This window comes from Gobio gobio (assembly GCF_949357685.1).
Source record: "Gobio gobio genome assembly, chromosome: 14".
Taxonomy (NCBI): Eukaryota; Metazoa; Chordata; class Actinopteri; order Cypriniformes; family Gobionidae; genus Gobio; species Gobio gobio.
The window spans coordinates 26,026,225-26,048,140 of record NC_137107.1 but is presented as its reverse complement, the minus strand read 5'-3'; the positions used below and the strand labels follow the sequence as shown (position 1 = coordinate 26,048,140).

The 21,916-nt window shown below is 37.6% G+C and overlaps 1 protein-coding gene across 3 annotated transcripts in view; it reads right to left on the bottom strand.

Annotated features, from left to right (window-relative positions):
* The window catches only part of ankhd1 (ankyrin repeat and KH domain containing 1), a 73,359-nt gene extending 52,752 nt beyond the window's left edge, over nucleotides 1-20,607 (bottom strand). For 2 of the 3 annotated variants that reach the window (XM_079834789.1, XM_079834790.1), the window contains exon 1: nucleotides 20,168-20,607. In XM_079834789.1, coding sequence (XP_079690915.1) covers nucleotides 20,168-20,431 — 264 coding nt within the window. In that variant the 5' untranslated portion in view covers nucleotides 20,432-20,607. The remainder of the gene's footprint in view (nucleotides 1-20,167) is intronic. The other variant, XM_079834791.1, reaches the window with a different exon arrangement.
* Nucleotides 20,608-21,916: the final 1,309 nt, after the last annotated feature.

The window sequence follows — 21,916 nt, the reverse complement described above, 5'->3', positions numbered from 1 at the left end:
AAAACTGAAAGAACTATCGATGTCGCGAAATAGCACTAGCGATTTAAAAAAACATCTCTTGCACTTTGTGCATGACGGTTTTGTGCTGTGAACCTCTTGAATTCAAAAGAGAATAAAATGACAACAATAAGAAAATAACAAATGAGCATTTTGTCATGGAATTAGAGTTTACATACAGTTCTGTTGTGTACAATATGAATAGACCCAAGCTATTCCCAGATAATCACTTTACCTCTACTAGGGATGTCAATTTACACAAATTTCCATGATCGATCTTCGTTTAAATTAACGATCAATTAATCGATGAATCGTTAGCCTTAACACTGCATATGCGTCTACAGCAGTGGCTTATGACTGCATGACAGGGTGTGCAAACGCTGACAAAACGCCATGTTCCTCACCAAATCAATGAGAAGGGTTTTTAACAGGATTGTACAATGAATCGATGTGATTGATCATTTAATTAAATTACTTATTTAATAATCAAATATGAGTAATACAAGTCAACGTGTCACCAACTTCACCACGAATGTGTGGACACGCTCTTCCTGAAACAACGCGCTGAAAACGGCAACTAGACCCAGTAAATTCACAACGATGTATTACAATATTGTTCTCTTTATAATGATGTGTAACATGACACTCCCAATCATAGTCATTATAAGTTTAGTATAAGTGCATTGCTGTTGGAGCTGCATGCACTGACGCTGATCACCGGCACACTTCACTACAGCATTAATTTTTAACCAGATGCATCCTATATGAGATAAAAAAAAAAAAAAATCAGCTATAGATAGGCCCACACAGAATAAACACAATATTACAACTTACATTTGCAGAAAGCAAAAGGCTGCGAATGCACATGCAAACTTGTTGTCAAGATTAAGGTGTCACTCTAGCTGTAAAATGGTCCAAAACAGAGCGCCGGCGCTAGCATCATTAAGCCTTGTTTATACTTTCGCCTAGCTCCGCCACACGCGCCTCGTCGGCTTGGCACTCTGCGATGACGTCATTTTTTGCCACGCGCACTGCGCAGACCCTTTTTACAGTCTATGGTGCGGCTTTATTCCTCGTGTCTGATTTACAGTACATGTTTTGCGGTTGAACAGCACGCACGCGCATGACCCTGTTTAATCGATTAATCGATCGTTTTACTCGTCTCGCTCTCTCTCGCGCTGACTGCGCGCGCACCTCGTCCGTTTGGGGAGGTGTTTGTACTCAACGAGCAGACTGGGTGCCGGCGTGATGAGACGTCATGCTTGGCCAGATTCGCCTGGAACTCGTGCTTCTTCAGTTGCGGAGCCACGCACAAAGTTACAAAATTGTACGTGCACACCGGCAAGCGAAATAGGGTCTAGCGCACAACGCGCACTACTGACCACTCCGCGTTGACGCCATTTTTGCCGCACACACCCTCGCGCTTGTGCAGATGCGTCGAGTTTAAACAAGGCTTAAAAGCTACACTGAAGTTGGCAGTTTGATAAATGCAAGTTAATTTTTCAGCTTAATCTTTGTGTGCTTCAAGTTCAATATTTGTGCGCTAAAAAGGCACACAAGTTCCTGTAGAGATAGCAATACATATTCTCCTTTTTTTGCCAAATAAATGAAAAGCATGTCATCAATGTCTTCTCTCTTGCTTTATCAAAATCTCACCTAGATTTCCTTGACTTAAAGTCAAGTCAAATTCCGTTTGTGCATGATTACATGATATAACAATTTTTTTAATACAGTATGTATCCTAAATTGTGGATAATTAAGCTAAATATCATATGCTGAAGTAAATTTATGGAGTGTTAACGATTAAAAGAAAAAACAACAACAACAACCGTACAGAACCGAAAACCGTGAGCCTAAAACCGTGATACGAACCGTGGGTTTTGTGAACCGTGCCACCCCTAATATGCACCTAAAACACAATCATCCGTTGCAGTTTTCATCCATTGCTTTTATTGTTTTTGGTTTGCTTTTATTGCTTTTATTGTCATTGCTTTTAATGTTTCATATTTTCTGTGTTAAATACTCTTAGGGCCCTATGAAATCCGTTTTATTTTTTCCCAAATTCCATTTTATTTTTTCCCAAATTCCGTTTTTTCCGTTTTAATTTTTGGGAATTCAGTTTTTTTTACCCTTAACTGTTATTTTAGTCGTAAAAAGAGTGTTTTTAATGTTAATATAATAGAACATAAAACATAAAATAGGAATGACCTTAAATTTATTGAGGTAACAAACATCACATTTACTTTTCAGGACAAATACTGCAACATAACACTGCACTCTAAGCACTTCAAGTCACAACTAGATATTAGTGCTGTGAATTGATAATAATAAAAAAAAAGAATTAATCACATTTTTTTCTGTAATTAATCATGATTAATTGCAATTAAAAACATTGGAGTTTTTTATATTTTGATATTGTAATAATTTCAGTTACTCTCCAAATTAATTTAGAAACAATTTAAAGACAGCATATTTTAAATGTGTGTTGTAATGGCATCTTTTTATGAATGAAGGCCAGTATCACTGATATTAATGTCTATATGAAACATTGATGACGTTACATTACAGTATAACCGAAAGCTACCAATTTCAACATTTATTAGGCTTTAAAAAAACTTTTAACTTTTAATTTAATTGAACTTAAAACAATCTTTACATAAATCTATTATAATAAATGTTATATTTGCCTGTGGCCTTCCCTCTCAGACATAGTCTACACAGAAATTGAATAAAGTTATCAACACCTTTCTTAACTGCATAAATAATAAGTGAAATATAGATTAATCATCATTAAAGCTACAATCTTCTGTTCCCGTTGTTCTTTGAACATTAATGACAGACATTATCAGTGCTACTGTCACTTTAAGAGCTACCTCAGCCAAACATGATGTGGATAATGCTGCCTTCACGTGCTATCGGAAATTTGATGATTCCGACTTCTGAAGTCGTGATTACGAGCGCATTGCATTCAAGTTTCAAAATGTGAGGGCGTTCATGTGCAATGTTTACCTAGGAAACTTGTATATTACGATAATTCCGAGAGCACGTGAAGGCAACATAAGACGCGCTGACCCGCGCATCTCATTTCCTCTCAAGTTCATTTAAGGCATTATTTCCCATACAGTACATTAAAGTGCATTAAAAACAAGGCACAATACAGCAAGCACTCCCTGAGGGAACTGCTCGGCTCGGTACTGAGGGCTTATCGTTGAGTTTCTTAACTTTTTCGCCGACGAAAGCAGAGCCGTGGAGCCGCTTCGCCATACTTTCAGTGTTTTGAAGGAGGAGCTGAAATGACGGGAGGAGTTGTGTTGCCCAAATTTGCTTCCCCCGGTCTGCATTTCCCCAGACATACGTTCTTCTCCCACACAAAACCGCATTTCATTCCAAATATGTCAAATTCCGGGAAATTCCGCGTTAACAATAGATTCCGCGTTAATATGCCAATTCCGCGATTCCGTCCGCGATTCGGTGATCGCGGAAATCATAGGGCCCTATACTCTTTAGAAATAAAAATGTATTGATCTTTGAAAAGGTGTACCTGCATTATTATGCCATTATCATTATTTTAGATGAAAATGGTCTCAGAAGGACAATATTATCGTTTATCACAATAATTTCTTGGCCAATTTATCGTCCAGCAAAATTTGTTATCGTGACAGGCCTAACGGTCATCTTTTCTTGCATCGTCTTGAGCCTTTACTTTGCCAATTATATGCAATATTGTTAGCAGCCTGAATAGCCCACAGTCATTATGCTACAACATATCTCCTTATACTGGATGTAAAATGCTCTGCAGTACATCTTGTCATTTTAGAACGTTAAGCTCTACTTCTGTAGTTATTTTGGTGAAAGTAACTCAAAAGTAATACAGGAGTAATGTAACGCATTACAATTCTGAGACAGTAATATTGTAAGGTAAAGAATTACTTTTAAATGATAATAACAAGTATCTATAATGTATTACAGTTTGGAAGTAACTTGCACAACACTGAAAATAAATATACGTGCAGGTGAAGCACAGCACTGTTCAGAGCAGATCGATCGGTTTACATTACATGCTGTGCTCTCTCTGCAAGCGCTGTGAGTCATTGGCAGTAAAGTTCGAAACTGTCATCCGGAGCTCGGTGCGCACTGAGGTACTGAACCCAACACTATCTGGAGATGATGGTGCTTATATATCATTATTATATATCATCTCATTGTGCTTATATATCATTGTGCTTGTATATAAAAAGAAACAAACAAAAAAAATAATATTCCAGCTTCATGCATTCCTTTTTTTAATCAACACTTAAATATGGGTAAGTTTCATAAAAAAAAAGCTACATTTTGAAAAGAATTATCTCAAAGACTACATCCAGGTCAGATTCAGAGTGAGTCCATCAACACCCCTACTGCTTGCACAGTCCTATAGCTCGTCCTGGGTCGACATTTCATTCAATAACATTAGGCAGTTTTGATTTATATGATATTTAATGTTGATGATCACGTTATTTTAAATATGCATTTGCTGTGGGGAAATAATTCCTGTCCAAAAAAAAAAACATATGGATTGTCATATACATTTATTTAGAGTATTATGTAATTTTTTACTCAAAATAGGATGGAGTGAGCACTGCTGGGCACTAAACACACTCATGTTTCATTCATACTGGAAGCCAAAGGGCGGCCTTGAGCAGAAACGCCACATTTGCCTCGGAGAGAAGTAATATAATGACATTTTCAGGAAATCCCTAATGTGAAGCTAGCCTGTTCTTACCAGACTCTCGTACATTTCATTTGTACAGAGAGTCTGGCCACTCTCCATTGACAAGCGTTTACTTCCTTGGCTTGAAGGCAGGTACTCTGTTGAAGTTTAAAACTATTGGATCTACCCAGAGCCACTCTGGATCTGCCATAACCAATCGCTAACGTTTGGTCGTGACGCATGTCATGCGCCGTTCGCCTGTTTCTCACATGGAAATCCGTCAAAATAACTGTGCAGATTGTGCACGCCACCTCAGTGATAAAACCTATAACTTGTGCATTCGAATTGTGATTTATTCACGGTGGAGGGGAGAGTTGTGTGATCGGGAACGCGCTGCTCACGTGGTCCGTAAATAAAATGTCATATGCTCTGCATGATAAGAATAAATGCTGCCGTAATAACAGCCCAATTCAAATGTTTACATGCTTTTCTGTTTTTTCCTTTTTTGAGCGGTGATGAAATATATTGCTCTTGTAAATACTGAAATGCATCCAAATTACAGCGCAACCGCAGTGCTCTGCAGTGGTCAAAAGTGAATTTTGAAGTTATATATTCTTGAAAACTCAGAGATGTGGATTCGGACAGCAATTTTTGTTTGTCTAAAACAGTCGATGATTCGGCCGGGGATTTTTAAATAAATAGTTGAAAACATTTGGGATATTCTAAGTACTCAACTGAACAAAATATATAACACTGCCCTAGTGGTTTCTGGATATTTTACTGCAAAAATCCTACATAGTTCACCTTTAACATGCAACTGTTTTAATTAAAATGTTATAGTGTGTGGTTATTTTAAAAAGCACATAATTACATATATAATAAAAAGTAGTTTAATAAATTAATAAGATGAATTAATTAATAAGGAAAAAGTTGGATCGTGACTCCCAGAATCGGATCGTGAGGTGCCAAAAGATTTCCACCATTACAATACAATGATGTATTGTTGAATAATACAGAAGATAAAGAGTTTTAAAAATAATTGCATATTAAAATCGCTATCACAATATTGGTTAAAAATAAATAAATTCACAATTCGATTTTTTCCCAAAATCGTTCAGCCCTAGTGCATATATTTAATTAAAAATCACAGCCTTTACGCTTTCATAATCGTGCAGCCCTATCTTTTACCTTGAACTTGAAACTGATTAAAACCTGTCAAGTGAAAATGTTTTAGTCTTTCAATATTTATTATATTTCATTCATTTCTGATTTGAATACCAATTTTATCAGTCCTACCTTCATTTTTATGAAAATTGTTAGTGAACAAACCACGTGTTGGTTTTGACATTTATGCATGAAGTATGCATTCTGATTCTGACATTCCTGATGTGAATGTTTTCAATAATTCTCTATTCTTGACTGAACTTTGTTCCCCCATAATATTATCAATAGATGAACTGTTAAACAAAAACAAGTGATCTTGAGAGGAGTACCTATAGTCGTCCATATGCTGATGTAATGTACATTATAAATTTGATATGACTAAATATTGTTAATACCATCTTAGTGGTTTAAAAGATCAAGGACTGTTTAGGTCATTTGTGATTACTAGACTAAAGTAATAAGCCACAATTTTACCACAGTTAAGAATAATATAAATAAACAGTAGTTTGTCAAAGCATCTCAGAGCAATGAAGCTACAACCTTTAAAACTTACACTGGTAAGTGAGGGCCATCAAAAGTTCAGCCAGGTCTAAGTCAGCTAAATTGAACTCAGATCCCATGACGGTCACAGACCAAGATAGATAGATAGATGTACACACACACACACTCAAAAGTTTGGGGTCGGTAAGATTGTGTGTTTTGGAAAGAAGTCTTTTAAAAAAAAACTTAAAGTCAATGTTGAAAACTGTTGTGCTGCATAATATTGTGCAAATCGTGATACTAGGGCTGTGACGGCATGGGGATTTTTTCTTACCGCGGTGAAGCAGCAACTAATCTCGTGGTTTGGCGGTTAACCCAACCCCCCATGTTTCTAATCCAATTAGTTTTTTGAAATATAAACATTTAAATGGCGGCTGTCATAAAAACTTGCCAGATTTATTATTTACCATGCATTAAATATTGAAAAAACAAATTATAATGAATATGTAATATGGGGCATATATTTAGCAAAATGCTCCTTAATGTGATGTTGCATGCCATTGTTTACAAGCTGTTTTACTGACGTCTTTCCGTGGTTGAAACACAGTGATTACATGTGATACGGATTTCGGCAAGTTGTACTTTAACAAACTTTCATGTTTATTTTGCGCTGTAATTGGTATTAAGGCGGAGCGGAAGAGAAGATCAGTTCATGAGCGCTCCGGCTGCCACTTCTCTTGAGCTGAGCCAGAGCGACCTCACGCCAAAACGGTATTTATGTTTTTGAATTTCGTAATAAAATGGACGTAATTTGAAATCATTCAAAGCCCAAACATTATTGCGATTAATTGGATGTGAGACGCACTACAATGTTCCTTTCATTCATCAACTGAAAAAAGGATAACTAAATCGATTATTGGGATTTAAGAAATCTATATTTTTTACCCAGCACTACTCCATAATATACATTTTCCACATGTCTTTGGCTTTAATGGGAAACTTTCAAACATCAAATAAATAAATATCCTTCTCATTCATATGAGATCATATATAACAGTACAGAATAACCTAGCACAAGTTTTTAATTGTTCCTGTGGTCTGCCACAGAGCCCTTCAAAGCCTGTGTGACATCTGAGGCTGCTCAAAGAATGCCTGATGTGCACAAAAGGATTACTTTGTTTTTGAAATGCAAATAGAAAAGACAAGCATGCTTAAATAATCCAGTTGTAAGCACTTGCTACATGTAAACAGAGCAGGAGGCATATGACATGCATAAAGCATTCAATCAAATTCTGTTCAGCTAAAATCTGTTTGCTATTGCCTTACCAGTACAAACTAGATAAAGTTCTAGACTACCAACACCCACACAGAAGGAGAATATCTGCTCTGTTCTGCACTTTCACAGACTGACTCATAAGGAATTGAATTTAGGTTCATTAACAATGAGAATGAAAGAATAGGCAAATACACAAATCATATTGCATTTACTACATTCATGAGGCTGTCAAATTGTGATTTTATATTTCAAACAAAATAGTATTATAATCAGAAAGAAAACTAGACAAAAACAAATTTCCTGGAAAACAAATCCCATTCATTAAGCAGTCAGTGCATTATGATTCAAAAGTTCCTTGTTTCTTTAAAGAAATGAGCACTTTTCTTCAGTAAGGATGTACTTACTATTCCAAACGCTGATCTTTTGAATTCTCTATTCAAAGAACCCTGAAGAAAATGCATCACGGTTTTATCAAAAACGTGTTCTCAACATGGATAATAATAAGAAACAAATTAGAGTGATTTCTGAAGGAACATGTGACACTGAAGACTGGAGTAATGATGCTGAAAATTCAGCTTTACCATCACAGGAATAAATTATATTTTAATATATAAAACATTAGGGATGCACCAAAATTTCAGCCACCGTAAATTCTCGGCCAGAGTTTTTTGTCCGGAAGAGAAGAAAAAAAAGAGAGAAAATATGAGCCGAACATATGCCGCAACGCCCCTCACTGTTCAGCGCTTTACTCACACAGCATTTATAAAAAAATTTGGTAACTTCACGATCGGCACCACTTTCGAAGATGCACACAAAAAAATAAATCCACAGGAAGTGGCAGTCATGTAGTCAGTGAGGGACGGATCATTAACATCGGTTCCTTGCGGTAATTACATTATGTCTGGCAGGAAATCCAAACCTATCATCCATCAACCTCAAATATGGCTTATTATTAAACATGCTAGTAGCAATTTTACATGGCCACTCGCTCTAACGTTAACCCATATAAATGTGTGCTATTATTAGGTGCATTTCCATACGTTTGTGCAGAATGTGGAAGCTAAAGTATTAGCGCGCTTACTGCAGGACATGGAGGCGCCGGCACAATCACTTGCATTTTTTCAACTTAAAATACTTCTGGTCAATACAAAGGGTCTACTTTTAATTGTGTAAACAATAACAAGAAAATTGTGCCTTTGTAAAATAAAGAAAACTAATAGAATGCGCGTTCTGCCGACGGTCTTCATGAACTGGAGCGTCGCAAATGAACCAAAACAAAATATTAAGCATTTTTATGGTTATGTCATTTTCAAAACCAATTTGCTGATAAAATAATTTAATTTTGAAATGCGTGCAATCTGGCTCTGATCCAGCCACCTCTGTGACCTAGACTAACGCCCGCACATCACCCATCTGATTTGTTGGGAGTCACGAGTCCAGCCAATCAACGTGGAAGGCTGAAGGCACTGAAAATTTTGCCCTCTCACACCGAAAGCACTTGCTAACAGGAGCTGCGCAGTGATCACTCAAAGGTACGGCAGCAGTGATCACTATCAACTTGTAGTGATTGCTTGGATTTGATTTGAAGTTGCATTAAATCACTACACTGAAGTTGCAAAACACCTCAATACAATCTATTTAAATGACAAGCAACCCTGTTTCCAGTTACACTGTGAATTCCCAGTCAATGTCCGTCATTGCAGTGATAGCTTTAACGGAGTTTAGCTACTTGGAACAACAGCATGAGAGTTGAAAATAGCCTCACATCGGTGCTAGTGTAACTAAAACCTATTTTAGCTGCTCGCCATTCGGCCATCTTAACGTTATATTGTGAATAGATTATCAACACGAATTAATTCACTCACGTCTGCTGCCGCTGCGGGTTATTTGTGTTCACATAGCTTCACTGAGCAGCGTCCATTAGGGCTTGTACTCAAATTTTGCATATTTGGAGACATTTTGCTTTGTTCTCACATGATTGCAAAATATTTCATAATACAGAATACCATTTCTATTATTTCTCACTGAATTATGCGATCTGATGAGCTAAGAGCGTTTAGATCGAGCTGTCTCCTGATTTGCGTCAGTGATCTCCGCGCTCTCTCATTCTGAATAGCTGTCAATCATCTCACCTGGCACGTTTCTGGCTGTCCTGTACACTTCCTGGTTTTTAGCTCTGTGATAAAGTCAAACAAAAGTTTCTACACATAAAAAATAAAGAGAACCAATAAACACACAATTAGACTACGGGTTGTGTGATTTTCATGGGATTTGGGGTATAAATAAAGCAAATAAAATGCTAAATATAACATATTACAACATCATTAAATGACACACACACACACACACATTATGTGTGTGCGTGCGCCTTTTTTTATTTAATCCATTGATGTGCAATAGTCACCTTTTTTTAGGCTATGTTTTAGTCATCAGAAAATAATTAGGTTCATTTTAACAGTTCTCCCAATTAAAGATATGGTAAAAGAATTTAAAGGGAGTCTTTGTCAGAGGCCTTTTTATTCTTAATTTTCATTTTTACACTAGACATATATCTATCAGTTCAAAATATCAGTAATTGGTCTACTTGATCTGTAATAATCGGTATCAGCTGGGGGTGTAACGGATCGCAGTTGATCCGTACGGATCACGACACGGTTCGGCACGCACGTGACCCGCGGATTTATTACGCATTTTTTTTAACTTGTGGATTATTCTGAATTGTTTAGCAATCGCAGACTAAAAGACAGTTTTTCTGCCGATATTGCTTTTTAAGTGATCCCGTTCCTTTAAACTCGATGCTGAATTTCAGAGAAACATGTGTTCACGTGAACAGGGCATGTTAATCTGTCAACAGTGACTAGCGGAGAAGTAGAAGAACTTGAAAGCCTCCCGCATCATTCAAATCGCATGTATGGGTTCCCCGTAAAATATAATGACGGAAGAAGGGTGGTGGACAAATCTGTAACAGTAAGTTATGTAGGCACTGTGGCACGAGAAAGCCGTATGAAAGTGGCACATACATCGAGCATAGCACCTGCTGACGTCCGTTTCACACATACTCCGTTTGCAGTGCATATTTTTTCCATACCCATGTTAACGGATACAGCTTTCACACTGCACGCGGCTTCGGTCTGTCAGTGCGTTCCAGTAGCGCATGGCCATACAGCTGTGCTGCGATCGTTTCTGCACAGTCGATTTTTTTATGTGCTGGCGCTGAATTAAAGTAACAGTGCATCCACATTAAAACAAACATGTATCGATGCGAAAATCTAGTAATTCCACCACAGATGCATATAATGTAAAGTCTACTGTTTCAAAGTCAACACACTTTTTGCCTCGAGTAAAGCAAGGAAAACGGCCTTTAAGTAAACAAGGAGAAATAATGGAGAGCACCTGTCCTTTCTTGGAGGTGGACAAACAAAGTTCTTTATGACCTGCAGGATTTCTTGTAAAAAGATTTAGAAACGAGATAAAAGACGAGTCGTTTTTTTCTATCATAAGTTTTAATTTAAAATGTTTGTTATTTTAACATAGTCTGTAGGCTGTTTTGCAACTTGCATGAGCAACATAATACAGTGTTTCCCCTACCATTGTTTTGGGGGGGCGCCCCGCCCTCCCAAAACGACCCCCCGCCCTCCCAAAACGACCCCCCGCCCCCCTGAATGAATGACAAAAAATATTTGTCATTACGGTCGACAATAAGAATTGCCCGATGGTTCAGTGCCAGCGTGAAAGACACTCCCAGAGCTGCATCTTCACGGAAACTGATCATTTGCACATTTTTAAGCCTTGCCAATTTAAATATTCAAGCGCTCATAGACGAGAAAGTGTGTCTCTCAGTTTGCTCGTCGCGAAGGGCAGCAACACAACACACACACGCACGGCCACGCGTCTCACAGCGCGCGAATATTCACACAATTATATCTTGTTGTTATTTTATTATGCAATTATATCTATATGTCTTGTTGAGTATCATCGTAAACATAGTCGGTTAGGTCTTTTAAATGAACGTAAACATGAAATTTGCCAGTCACCGCCAGCATTTATGGTCATTTTCACAAGTTTTAATGGTCCACAGAATATCTAAACATGCAATATATCAAAAGAAAGAACAGACCCACTGTTTTATTCCAGCTTCATATATTATTTTTTTAATCAACACTTGAATGTTGCAAGTTTCATGAAAAAGCAACATTTTAAGCATAAAGCTGAAAAAAATCACGTTTTTGTAAAAGACTAATGTTACGTCCGAACGATGAACAAAACACAGATGTTGTAGATCGAGTCCATCAACAGCCCAAAGCTTGACAGTCCTATAAATCGTCCTGGGTTGACATTTCATTCAATAACATTACGCAGTTGTGATTTATATGCTGTTTAATGGTGATGATCGCGTTATTTTACATATGCATCTGCTTACACACAAATCGCACGTTGCTTCTTCGGCAGTGTTTTGATCAGGAGATTCTGTTCTCGTGCAGGAAATGCGCTACAGCGCCCCCTACCGTATAACAGTGAACACACATGGAAAGCCGGAAAATATCGTCATTGGCTATATAAATATTGAGATAAAAGAAAGAAAAAAAAAAATCACTCACTGCTCTTGACTAAATAACTTTTAATAAGGGTTAATCTGTATTTATATGCAGTGGCATATAATTTTATGCAGACTATGCAGTGATATTTTACATTTGATTACTATTTTTGTACCCGACTATCTAGTTTAGACCTACATGAAAATAACTGTTTATTTCATATGTATATGTTTGTTCTGCTGTATTTATTTGTGCTTTTGCTCATAATTTGATTATTTGTTCTTATTTTATTACTGACGGTCTTTAACAATATAAAAAATATATATGAGTTAGGATATTAGTTTTTAGAGTCATAACCTTATTTATTAAGCTTATATGGCTCAAAAACAATACTAGGCCTATTTTATTTTATTTGTAAAAATTCTTTGCATTGAGCCCAGAAATATATAAAATAAATCAGCAAACTTAAGCATTTATGTACACAGCAAAGAAAAAACAAGATGTGCCGTGATCGTCATGACAAGTGGTCTTTTGCCTATTCTGCATACTTTATTACCGTATTCCACCCACATTAGCAGAAGGACACACACATTTTCAAGCAATACTGGAAGTGAACAAGATGAAAATTCTCCATTGGTTCTTTCTACAAGAACCAATTCTCAATTTCAGACCTTACAGAACAGTTATACAATTTAGGAGACCTTGGTTCTTGCCAAAATCTAGGAGGTCACCACCAGAAATGCTGCAAAACACCATTCTGGCTGTTCTTATAATTATGTCAAGGGATTACCCTTTTGGTGTGCTTAAGTTTGAAGACCAAGGAACTGGGAGGGGTCACACAATTGCAGAGGAGATAAATATGAAGGGCTGCCAAAAGGAGCTGACCCAAAAAGCAGGGTGAGTAAGGCAGCAAGGCCGGGCGTGGTCAAGCAGAAAGCCCATCTGCAGTAAGAGTAATTAAAAACATACAGGACCATTTGAATGTGCAGGGCTCTGGCGTGGCTGGAATTGTTGTGCTCTGGTCTCAGACTCTGGGAAGCATCTGTCTCAGGGTGTGAGTGAAAGAGCAAAAGAGAGAGACGAGGGCGAGACAAGAGGCTACTTCCAAACAAGTGACTCTCATTACCTCATCTCTGCACTGAGAGACAGACTGCGAGTGCTACACTTCCAACAAGAGGCAATAACTGGAGGAGGAGGCACAATTCCTTTATTACGTACGAATATCTGGCTTTAACAATGACATGTCTGGTGGTTGCAGACAGGTTTAGGGCTGGTAACCCTAAACCATCATGAAAACAATAGGATGACTTGGTGAAATCAAAAACACTGGCTCATATTCCTACGTCTAGAGGAGGTGTCTTTAAACAAAGTGCTTTTTACTGAACATTTTCTGACGGGAAAACACAGAAATGATAGTGTTCTATACATTGCAGCTTTCTGGTGGTGAAACTTTAACCATGAACGCAGACAACCTGGCAGAGACACATCGGACAACAATAACATACAGTGTGTAAAGTCCAAAACAGCAACTCATCCACAGCAGTTCTGTGATTACACAGCTCATGTACTGCACTACATATGACCTGTGTCAGCCAGGTCCAGACACACCATATATATCGGCTTTTGAAGTTGCACATTTAGAACATTTAGTATGGAGATGCTCTTCAGATAAATAATAGCTCACATGTGTATACTAAAGGAAAAGTTCTAGAGATGCATCGATGTATCGGCCGCCGATATTTATAGGCCGATTTTTGATCAATTTACAACCATCGGCATAGCGGCTATAGCATGATAAAGGCCGATATAACAAACCGATGGTTTATTAATGAACTGCGTGAAGGCACTGAGCTGTATAATGTCTGCTGCATAATCTAAGACTTTAATGTAATATTCCTGCTGCGCTGCTGTCTGCGTTTTAATGTTAATCAAACAACAAAAGACCGCGCACACACACACACACACACACACACAGAAATTCGAAGGTCTTCACGGCAACCCGTCAAGTAATTGTGACAGAAATATATTAATGTTGTACAGTAAAATTTAGCTACGTCTCAATGTAATAATATATGCATTTAATTCATACAGTGAAGAATATGCAGTGTTATTTAACATTTGTTTACTTTATTTCTGTACCTGGAAACTGTTAAACCTACCTAAAAAGCATGTTTATTTCATAGGTATCTTTGTTCTGTTGTATTTATGTTGGCCTGCTGAATGTTAAATGGATCCAGTCTATGGTCAGTAGAAATTATTTGATAATGCAGCAATAAACTAGCTAGTTGGCTATAAGTTAATGTATGTTTTATGAACTTTGCTGATTTAAAACATGATCAAAACTATTTTAAATGACAACATTTCAAATAAGAGGGCAAGTGACAAATATCGGTAACGGCCAATAATTGTTTGTTAAAATTGGTATCGGTGCATCCCTAAAAAGTTCCCCCCAAAAATTTAATTTTGGTCCTTATTTTCTCATCATGTTGTTCCAAACCAGTTGTGTTTATTTTCTTCTTCAATTCATGTAGTTATTCACTATTAAAATCTCAACTGCAACAGATCTCAAATTGCATCTTCCTATTTAAATACAGCACATCATGACGTCTTGTGGATTTTATAACCAATCATGATGTGAGAAACATAAACAGGCATACAGTATATTCAAGTCAAACTGCTGATATCGGAATGCTGAAGACGACAATATCATGCAAAATAGCGAGCTTAAATTTCAGTCTGTTCTTCACACAACACTAACACGACTTTAGAAGGCTAGAAATACAGCGCATGAGTCATATAGACAACTTGTATGGTATTTGATGGTGTTTGTGATAATTAATGCGTAAAAGCCCCTGGTCACCTTTCTCTTTTATTGTATGGAAAAGAGCAGCATAAATCCTGTTTAACCCTCAGAGCCCGACGGCATCGCCCACGACGTCACACGGCACCTCCGATAAATATCTATATTATTTCATGAAACTTTTATCGATTTTCTTACCGTTTTTTCCAGCAGAAAGCTAACGAGCTAGCCATCACGGGGGTGTCTTTGGTGTCTTTGTAGCCTTTACAGAAGGTTTTCTATCCAGCCTGGAACATGTGCATCTTTTTGGAGTTGTTCAGCAATAAATCAAAACGCTTACATCCAAGATATATCCACTTGATGTCCATAATTTATAAATTTTCCGTCATTTTTGCCGCTAGCGCGATGCTAGCTGCCATTTTGGATGAGGGTTTGACCAATGACAGGCTGATCCGTCATCCACGTTGGTGTGCGTCATTACGCATTACCACAGCTCTGTTATTGTGGAGAGAGAGAGGCGCACGGCTAGTGTTGAGGAGAGAGAGAGAGAGACGCGCTGCAGTTTTGTGGAGAAAGTTTGAGGAAAAAGTTTGAGAAGAAAGTTTGTGGAGAAGTTCCTGATAGGAACTGTTTTGAGGCTTGGCACCAGTAAATATCCAAAATCCAAAGAGGCCAAAAGCGCCTGGACTTTTTTTTGGAAAAATGTAAATAGTTTTGGTTCTGTATAAGTTATCATGTTTATTCCTGAGTTCCAGGACTCCAAAGACTTGAACAAACTGTTTTCCAGAGGAAATATGCTTAGCTTTTATTTATTTGTGTGTGTTTTCAATAAATATTTGAGTGATTCAATTTCCGTTTTATGTTTTCATTTGTCTTTATGGTCCCCTAAACTTATTTTACATTCAGGTGACATCAATGCAACACAAATATACTGACAGTGCTACTTGTCTTGAAAAAAAAGAGGTGTGTCAATTTTCTGTGCTCAACAGGGTTGATGTTTTACAAGCTTTTTTAGTAAATAACACCAGGCGGAAAATTAATTGTAAAAATACCCTTAGGTCTTAAAGGGTTAATAACTCATTTAGTGTTCTACAGAAGACAAAGTCATTAAGGTTTGGAACAACATGAGGGTTAATTTTTGGGGGGTGAAGAATCAATTTAATTTTAAAGGCTTGGATAAATAAAAATAAAAAAAAACAACAGAATAACTCTGTTGAAGTTTATAAAGAATCATCATAAACCGGAACTGCACAAAAAGATGAAACTGCAAAACACCTGCTAATCATGAAGTTATTACATATGGACAAAACTGGCAATGCAGCAGAGAACCTGCTCTGAATGCATGTGTACTTGGGTTATAAAAAGCTGCTTCTCAAGCCGCATGGTCACAACATCCACAACCAATTTAACTGATATTTTGCATTTAAAACTTTAAATATCACTTATTTTGCATATATGGTAGGAGAAACTAACCCTTGCACTTAAATACACACTCTGAACTACAAAATAGTACAAAAACGACTTAGAAGACAATATACAAGAAGTCTTGTGATGGTCAACTGTTAAACAGGCACAGTTGACCATCTATATACAGTTTTCCCCAAAGACAGGGAGTGAACATGTAGCCACTGTGTAGTTGACTCCCTCTCCAGAAAGCAATATGCAATTAATTAGGAAACACATGCTGTGTCATAGGCCACAGTCATGTGACTTGTCTTGGTCATTCAATGTTGAGGAAAAAACAAACATGAAATACCTTTTTATGTTATCAGTTTACACACATGCTGTGTCATAGGCCACAGTCATGTGACTTGTCTTGGGCAAATGTTGAGGAAAAAAAAAAACCCTTGAAATAACTTATGTTATCAGTTTACACAAGTCAAAAATACTATGGTGAAAGGGAGTTCATAAGACATGAGGATGTAAAGATGCTAATGAGGGATTCAGTAGAGGACGAGGACTTAAACTCAGTAAATGCAATGCAAACTTTAATACAGTTTTTTTTCTATTCTTGTAAGAAAAAGCATTTTGACGGAAAAGGGCAATTGTCCGCTACAAGTACGCTGCTCTTTTCATCTGACATTTGTCTGACTCAGATATTGATTTAACAAAGAGTCTCTGAAAGAACCCAGAACATCACTTCTGTGCCTGTTAATATATGGGACATACAGAAGGTTCCCAATGAGTGAAAAAACAACACACTCACGAGGAGTATTTAGAACAGAGTAACGACAAAATTTAAATTGCCTTTAGAATTTTCCATGACCTTTTAACATTATTCACTGTCATGCTTTTCAAAGCATAAGTCACACTTTTGAAATTCCCAGAACCATGCATATAGCTTGCAGTAGAGGCATATTTTAAGAACAAATCAGACTGTCACAATTTAAAGAGACACAAATAAGACACAAGGCTCACTATCTGAATCTGACCATGCAAATGTATGACTACAGACGACTGTAGAATTCCATGTAGAACTAGGCCTAATACAAGCTAAAAGAATGTCAAGAATTTCAATGTAACAAAATTCAATTGATCTCATGAATGTAATGTAACAACTTCTCACATGATCCAGCTTCCAGCTCAGATTGAATATCCTGATTCAGCTATACTTTGGGATGCAGAATGACTAAACTTGTTTATCACATGCATGTTTACATTGCTAAACATAATTCTAATTTTAAGTCATAATGCATAGAGCAGACCGACTCATGAAGCAGAGGGACCTAACAGGAAGTGCATGCACTGTGCCGGAATTTAGGGGAATGCAGGTCCTACCTGAGCCTGTCATCATCCCTGTGTACCTCCATGGACTTCAATAACCCTCCCCCTAAATTCCAAACAAATACCAACAACACATGGGGGGGCACCCACTACAAGTTATAAAAGGCAACAGACACACCCCTGTACTCCAGACAAGTGGGGGGGGGAAATCGCATGCAGCTCTGAAATACAACAGTGTATATGTTTGTAAGCGTTTCAGCACAGCTTACTCCACAGGAACTCAATATTATATGACCTCAGTCATTTACATTAAAACAGGCCTACGGTTGATCTACAGACAACAAGGCGTTCGTATATTTTTTTTAAACAAAACTTCACACTTGGTAGTGGAGCAAGTATGCGATATACCAGTAGACACGATAAACAAGAAGAAATTTGTCGACCGGTCGATATTACGGTTATGCTCACATGATATGTGTCATCATGAAAGTCTATCATTTGTATGTGTTTTAAGACATGCCAGTTAAGTTTAAAAATGGATACGCAATAAAACAAAAAACACAAATAAAATGGTAGTAGATATGAAGACTTCAGATGCAGAAGCCTCTAAGTCCATCTGACGTTTTTCTTTAAAATAAGCATTTTTGTCAGGTTTCTACCTAAGTACCGTTACTTCTGACTGGGCTGAGACTGGGATTTAGTGGGTTTGAAGAGATAGTATTTTATGAACGTATAGTACATGCGGAGAGCATTCACTCAGTATCGTTATCACATTTTTGACCAAAGTGGCTTTTAGAGGCTTTTGCATCTGAACTCTTCATATTTTCTTCCATACAGTGATGGACATTTTTGGATGAGACTTGGTTTATATGCATCGGTTTTTGTGGTCGTTGCACTCAGAAGTGGAGGCAGATGAACAAAATCTAAGTGGAGTGAACGATTGGAGAAGTGTGGCGTTTATGACGGAGACCCAGTTATGACATTTTGATTAAGCATTAATAAAATAGAAACAGATTAATTGTTCACAATAAGATCTATAACATATATTTACACAATAGACAGGGTGAATTTACATCTGTTTAAAATCTCGAACATATCTAGCTCAATTTGCCACGAAAGAGTACTCAATTTGGTATATAGACCAACCTGAAAAAAAACTAATGTACTGTTTACTTAATCGGCATCTTTGTTCTATTATATTTGTCCTACAGCTCGTAATTGCTTTTATGTAAAAAGTTGTCAACTTTAGTGAAGACATTAGTCAGGCTAGTATTAGTTTTTGTTGAGAACTCATTAAGTATAATTTCAATGTTATAACAACTTTTGATATCCCAACAACCTCATTTGAAGCAAAGCCAACTATATTTTGATATATATATTGCGCACCCCTACACATATGCATTCATTTTTCATCATGTAATTCTTGCATGGCAAATGCCTGTCATCTGTCAAAAAAGGTAAATCTTTTAATTAAAATAATATTCAGACCATACCTCTGGCAGGCTGTTTGAGAGGATGTAAGTATGCACTTGATTCTATAATAAGTTGCTACGGTTTTAGAAAATCTTCCTAAGTGGGATTGATAATTAAACATCTACAGGACCCAACAGGTGCATCTTGATGTATGACGAGAACCCGCATGTCAAGTCTCCCTGAAACCCAGCGCCACACTTCATGATCATAATGGCAAATGATTGTCCCTCTGACACCAAAGAATAAATATCTAATCTTAAAAGCTTGTCATTTTAACATCTGCGTCCCATGAAATTGCAGAACCTGCTGTCGGGATACATTTACATGTCTTAAGCACAAGTACCAGTGCTGACACTAAGGTAGTGTGAACGTTATAACATCCTGCATCTACTGACACAGATGTCAGATCTATGTCAAGCACTAAGTTTACCAACACGGTGCAAAGGCCTGGCGAGGCACAGTCACGCAGATAAGCTTTGCTGAACAGCTAATATTTCCAGCTAATATTTAGATACGTACCAAGAGCCACTTAGCTTCCCGGCTAGCGATATTTCTACATCCTTCACTAAGCCTGTCACTAAGACGCGACGTGTGGAGAGTTACACTTTAAAAGGCGTAAACTAAAGTGACAAGTGGTTGAAATATGTGAAATTATTTGGGATGGCTACCTAGCAGACGATGGCGTTGCCCCCTGATGTTCTCTTTAGGCCCAAATCGCAGCCTTCATCTCTGAGCCCGTGCTAAGCTAAGCTAACTCGCCTGAATTTGAGCTATTTAGAAACGCAACTGGCAACGTGGGTCGCGTGAAACGCAACTGAAATAGTTTGTAACTGCGCTCAACGCGAGGGTGGTGTTGTGTAAATGTTGTCAAAAGTGGGACGTGATAAGTCGGTCTCTTCAGATGAGGTGATTAATTCCAGGGTTTTGGTGGGTTGGGAATGAAGCCTATTAAGGCTAGCAGGAGTTAGCATGTGAGCTAACACACACACACTCTCTCTCCACTTTCCTGCTGGCTGACTCGCTCTTACCTCAGACACCTCATCCTCGTCGCTGCCGGATCCGGGGCCTGACGATAGCACCGCGGCCGCTGTGAGTTTGAAATCAAGTCTGTCTGTTGTGGGCCCGCCAGCCTCGCCGAACAAGCGGACTTTCTTGCCACCGAGGCCCCCGAGTCCGGCTCCTGGTGTAGCTCCAACCCCCATCCCTAACGCAGGGGAACGCGGAGTCACCGAGTCAATCTCGTCCTCGAAGCCGTCCGTCAGCATTGCCGTCCCGGCTACTGCATCCTGCATACTTTCCTAAATAATACGTCTTTTTGTGAAGGTAATGTTGTCTTCTCACTTTCTTTGGGGTTATATTGTTATAAAATAATTACGTTTTACTTCAGAAAAATCCTCAAACTCTCCTGAAGCGAGAAGAGAATCTCTTTCCCCCAAGCCATTAACTTTCTAACAACCTACCCTACTTCGTTCCATTTGTGTATTGTCCCGCCCTAGTTCAAAATATGCGTAGGCTATTGGGCGCGAGAGTTAAGTACTGGAACCTGATTGGCTGCAACGCACGCTACTCGAGCGAAAGCACGCGACGTCAAGGTTGGTTTACAAGAGGGCTTTAAGATTTAACGCCAGGAAACATCCTTTAGTAAAGACGATTGGACGTGGGTACGCTTGTCACAAATTCCCGCCCACTCGATACGCCTATTTTCGTCTTTATCGAGAAAGTAGAGGTTAATTTGTTTCAGAATCATATTTAGGAAGTTTTGTCAATTTTCGAGGTGTCGTGTTTACAGTAATGCAATGCTAGATGCGTCAGATTAGTTGGTCACTAACTGTCGAATTATTATTATTATTTTTAATGGCTGTCACATCTAATGTGTTGACAGTTAAAAGTGTGTAGCTGTCATCTATGCAACTCTTATTATTTAACATGTTAGGAAAACTGTGTCAATAACAGTCTGTGTAGAAGAGGGCGCGACCGACCTGGGTGAAGCAATACCCGGATTTCTGTGGAAGACTTTATTATGGGACTTGTAGTTTAATTTTAATGCGTATATAATATTGTTAAAAAATTATAAAATATTCTTATTTTTTGGGGAAATCTTATTTTTCATGGGGACATTTTTCACATTCTTCTGCATAAATATGTCTTATATTGGTACAGAAGCTGTGTGCCAGTTGGATTCATATAAATCCATGATATATAATATTTATGACTCCATGGATTTTTTTTTTTTGTCTATAAAAAGTTGTTTCATCGTAGTAAAAACTGAAAAGTTATTGGGAAGTTATTCATAATCAAATGAAATTTCCTCCTGCATTAAAAACCAAATTACTTTTTCATAAACTCTGTCCAGATGACAATTGGAAGCTCAATAAAGATTTCAGACTTTATAATTTGATGTACTTTGCTATTTTGAATGCGTAAGATTAGAACAATTACAAGAGAGTAGTTTAATCTTTTTCAATAAACAATGTGACATTTTAATATTCTAAATAATACAACTCAGTTTCTGTTTAAACATAAAAAGGTTTTTCAGGTGAAACAAATTACTTCACCTATTTGCACTGCACACATTGGTTTTGTAGATGAATTCGTAATGTCATCAAAAAAGTTTTACATTTTCTACTCTTCACTCAAGAGGCTAAAATGTGTATACAGGCCAGGTGAATTAGATTGACATTATGTACATGCCATAATTATGATTCCTGTTCATGATTATGGTATTGCAAATGCATTTCATTGTTTCTCAACGTCAAATGGGCTGTAAGGATATGTCT